This window comes from Tupaia chinensis, unplaced genomic scaffold (genome assembly GCF_000334495.1).
Source record: "Tupaia chinensis unplaced genomic scaffold, TupChi_1.0 Scaffold000032_1, whole genome shotgun sequence".
Taxonomy (NCBI): domain Eukaryota; kingdom Metazoa; phylum Chordata; class Mammalia; order Scandentia; family Tupaiidae; genus Tupaia; species Tupaia belangeri.
In genome coordinates this window covers 586,540-591,599 of record NW_006159462.1, presented here as the reverse complement: position 1 = coordinate 591,599, position 5,060 = coordinate 586,540, and the positions used below count along the sequence as shown (strand labels likewise).

General features: G+C 31.7%; 1 protein-coding gene across 1 annotated transcript in view; it reads left to right on the top strand.

Moving 5' to 3' along the window:
• Positions 1-5,060, top strand: part of CSMD3 (CUB and Sushi multiple domains 3) — a gene marked incomplete at its 3' end in the record, with an annotated part of 1,277,483 nt that overhangs the window by 686,003 nt on the left and 586,420 nt on the right. Inside the window, exon 12 of the mRNA XM_027771421.1 lies at positions 2,515-2,618. Within this exon, the coding sequence (XP_027627222.1) occupies positions 2,515-2,618 (104 nt within the window). The remainder of the gene's footprint in view (positions 1-2,514; positions 2,619-5,060) is intronic.

Genomic DNA, 5,060 nt, shown 5'->3' with positions numbered 1-5,060 from the left:
TATATATATATGAATGATAGGCTATTTTATAGAAACAGACAGTAGGCTACCAGATTTGAAGAAAGGGGAAATGGAAGCTACTGTTTAATGGTAACAATTTTTTTCTTGTTTGGCATGATGAAAACTTTTAGAGACAGTGGTGAACCAGCCTGTGACATGGTGGTTAAGGCAGGTGGATCCCACATGGCCAACTATATGGTTTGTGACTCGAAAAACGTGGCAAACACATGTGCATATGTGGTAAAATCTCTGAAAGGACAAATGGAGAGGAGATTGCAACATGACTATCCTTTGGAGGGGTGGGGAAGATGCTTTCTTATTCTCTTTTCTTTCTCCATTTCTTTCCATTGAGTGCACACAACCTCTGGCAAAATCAAATTAAAAACAGTAGTGATGGATGGATAAGACTTTGAATGCATTTAATGTTACTGAATTGTACACTTAAAATTGTTAAAATTTCATCTTTTAGACTAAAACAAGGAAATAACTTTATGACAATTAATTTGAAAACTTATATGACATTGAAGTATTCCTAGAAAAAATAAAGCTAACCTAAATTGACTCAAGAAAAAGATATTAAGCTCAACTATTTCTAGAGCTATCAAATACACAAGAAATAAAAAGTCAATTCCTGCTCCTTCGAGACTAATGTTTTTATGAGATATTTCTACTTAATTGTTTATTCCCAAACTTGTAGAAGTGCTTCAAGGTAACAAAAAGTGTATGTTTGTCAACTCATTTAATGATGCCAGTAAAATTTTGATAGTAAACCAGTAAGTAAAACCAGAGGAGAAAAATTATGTAACTTCTTAGGGAATTTGAATTTGAATTATGATCTAAGCATACAACTTTATATGAATAATGGAATATTCATAAGCAATACATATAAAGTTGTATGCTGATATCAAATATCAATGATGCAAAATTTGTTCTTATAAAACAGTAGTTTAATAAATATGTTTCTGGTGGTATTGAATATTATGTAAATATGTATATATATATAATCTAATGTAATAATATTCTTAATGGTAAAATGTAGAAAAATTTCCTTTTAAACGAGATACCATTTAATGAGGTCAACTATTATCTTATTATCTGTTCTAGTAAACATTATACAAGATATTCAAGGCTGTTAATATAAAAGAAATAAAATGTAAAGTTGGAAAGGAAACACCTATTATTTGGAAAACATGCTTGCTATAAAAAAAACTAACAATAGTCTGTTTTTAAATAATGAGGAAATTTTATCTAGTTGTCTAATGTGAGAATCAATATACAAAAAAATTCTATATACCAACAACAAACAGTTGAAAATAAGTATTCATACCACTTATAGTACCAAAAATATTTGCAAACAAAGAAAAAAAATACAACTTTATTAAAAGATGTTAAAAGACCTAAATAAATGGAAAGGTGAGCCTGGCTTATGTCTAGAAAGAATGAACAACTTAAAGATTCCAGGACTTAGAAAATCAATCTGTAAATTCAGTACATTCTAATTAAGAGCTCAGAAGAATTTGTAAAGCTGATATATGAAAGAGAAATTGTCCAAGAGTAGTCAAAATATTGCCAAAGAATAAGAGAACGGGGTGGGTGGAATAGCTGACAGATAATAAAGTATTATTTTACAGCAGTAATAGGTAAGCCAATTTGTGGTATTAAAGAATATACAAACTGACCAAGAGAACTGTGTGTAGAGCCAAATAGTCAACAAGCGCATATGTAGACTTACATATGTCAGAGTTTGCTGTGCAGATCACTGACTAATGAATGATTAATTAAATGAAAGTACTGGGGAAATTGTCCATAATGGAATAAAAATTAATTTTATTATAACAAAATAAGAAATAGTTATTATTTGCATAGGTGTATAAATAATGTTTATAAAAACAATGTGTATTTTAGTAAGAAGTAATGTTTACTAAAATAATGCTTACTAAAGGCTTACTATGATATGTATCATCATATTATATATCTTTAAAAGTATTGTGCTCTTAGTTTTGCAAGCCATGTTAATATAGTTGAGTGATTCTGTCACCAAAGGATACACAGAATAAAAGTTAATACCATTAAATCTGGTGACTTAGATTCAATTTTAACTAACATTTTTAAGCTTTACTGTCTAATGAAAATAGTGCACTCTGGTTTTCCATATTTATTTATAGGAAATATATGCAAATATGTGGAAAACCACTCTCCACCTACATGTACTTCTTATAAAGCCTTCTCAAAGTACATTTGTTTTAATTGTGCTTTAAATGCTTCAAATAAGAGTATTTCATAAGTGAAGCCCATACCATTTCATTGAAAACTTAATACAGAATGTAAAATACAGCAAGTAAATACCATGTGATGACAGAATGAAATACTCTCAAGTGATGATTTGCTGTCTTGCTACAAAATTCATACACTTAAAGTCTGGTGTGTATTTTTAATGTTTTTTTTTTCAAAATTGCTTTTAAAAAAATAACATAATGCAATATATTACAGGTCTTTGTTTATGTGTATTGCTAGGTTATCCAAATAAATTTTGAAGAATTTGATTTGGAAATTGGCTATGATACCTTGACAATTGGTGATGGAGGTGAAGTTGGAGACCCTAGGACAGTGCTCCAAGTGTAAGTTCTCAATGTTTCTCTCTTGCTTTAACCTTTCAGGTATTGATGGAATTTTATTATTAAATTACTTTTTACAATGATTCCTTACACTACCATCAACAGTGGAAGCACAGTTAGTTAGTTATCATCACTACATATAATCTTTTGGTAGTACTTCAAGGAGGCTTCATGTACTTAGTCCATTTAAAATTCTATAGCAAATTACTAAATTTGATGTTTTATAAACAATAGGAATTCACTTTTTACAGTTCTGCAGTCTTGGAATTCTAAAATCGAGGTGACAACAGATTCAATGAGAGTTTGCCCTTACTTAACCTGGTATTTCTCAAAATAGGGTCTTTTTGCATCACTAATGCATTACAAGTACCTGGTGCATTTTTCAAAATACAGATATCTAGACCTTCAAAATTACATCATCTCTAGGCATGGGCCCAAAAATTTAGACTAACCAGATGATCTTATGCATAAAAAAATGTGAGAGCTACTGATTAAAAAATTATATTCAGCATAAACAACTTCTAGAGGTAATGTCTTTTTCATGTGTGTATTTCTTACCATGTAAACTAACTAGAGATAAACTTTTTTATTTTCTTATTATTTCTTTTCCCCTTCTCTCCTTTTCATTTTACAAAAAATATTCCTCTAGTACTATTTCAGAATCCTATAGTAACACATGATGTGTTACAGGTCTCAATATTATTGTCTCTTAGTTCTTATTTTTCCAAGAAAACAAAACAAAGCACAAACAATGTAATCTACAGTTCCTCCTCGATGTCACTGTGGTGTTATACCTGATGTCTTGAATTTCAATATACTATATAAATTGTATTGGAAATTGGCAATAGCACACCTAATCTTATCAGCAGATATTTTTATTGTTGTTTATCAATTATAGCATATTAAATAACTGAAAATTGCATGTAAATATCTGAATTTTAAGGTTTCTTTTGACAAAGTGAATATTTACATGGCAAAAAGTATGGCAGGAACTATCTACTGCTCCCTTCAGAGAGGCATAGAGTCTCTCTGGTCACTAACTTCTGTATCCCTGTATAGTTACTTGTTCACTTGGGTTTCTAAAACCCTTTTGCTTTGCCTGCCTGGGTCTATAGCTAGACATCCAATACAACACTAAATTTAGATTTTGTTATCCTTAACTTTCTTTATGATTTCCAAAATAAAAATTTGTGTGCCTTTTTACTTGACATTTTATAAAAGTTGAAATTTTTTTGAACATTTATAATTAGTAAATTTGGTGACTGATCCTCACACATTTGAGACCTTTCTTTCTACATACTTGATAGATCTCATTATATAAATGAAAAAAATGAAATTATAAAACATGTATGAGATGGGATATACTTCCCTATATAATTAACATGGAGGAGTAAATTTCATATTTAGAGTCTTCAAAACATGGGCAAGAAAAGGCAGACTGGTTAGTCAATTGACTAAAGAATATTTCTTTCTTTCTTTGTTCCTTCTTCTCATTTAATTGGTGAATATCTCCATAGAATACAAAATAGACAATATAGTTTTCAAAACACACATGCTTTACATTATCATCGAATCAAAGATATTACCATAAACAGCTTTTCCATCAGAGAACTAAAAAAATAATATTTCTTAAGATGCTGTTTTCATATACCTGCCACAAAACAAAGCAGTGTCTCAACATTGAATAAAATATTAGAAGTCAGATTCTAAGTCCTCCTTTACTCACTGCCTTAAAATACAAAAAGATCTATGAGCAAGTTAAGAATTATACAATTATAGATAGAAAGATTATAAAAGCATTCATCTTTACATACGATATGGAAGGAAGATGTCAAAATTATCTAAAAAGGCCAGCAGATGGTGTGCTTGTTAAGATGCTGGACTCCTATGTGGTTAGCCAACCACATAGGAGTCCTGGACTGGTGGATTGAAAATGATGCTAGTCACTTATGAACGTGTGCCCAAAATCTTGAGAGGAGAGTGGAAGAGAAGGGATTGTGGCATGGCTCTCCTTGCTGGGGGTTGATTTTCACTTTCCCTCTCTCTGTCTCTCTTTGTGCACACATGTGCCCTGAAAAAAACTTGGAAAAAAAAGTTACTTTAAATATTCAGCTATTAGAACAGGTAAATGAATACATTTATTAAAATTATATTAAAATTAAGCAACAATTTGTATAGTCTCTGATATTAAAAATTAATAAGGGGCCACTTCTATCTACAACTCCCTGCTCAGTCAGGGAGACTGAGGTGGGGCCATCCATTGTTCCCAGCCCCAGCTCTAGCCCGGCTCCCAAATTTAGAGCTCCCTCTACTCCCCGCCAGAAAGGGCAGCTCTCAACTCTCAAGCAGAGCCCACTTCCATCTGCAGCTTCCTGCCCAGTCAGGGAAACTGAGGCACAGCCATCCATTGGCCCCAGCCCCAGCCCCCGCCCCAGCCCCAGCGTC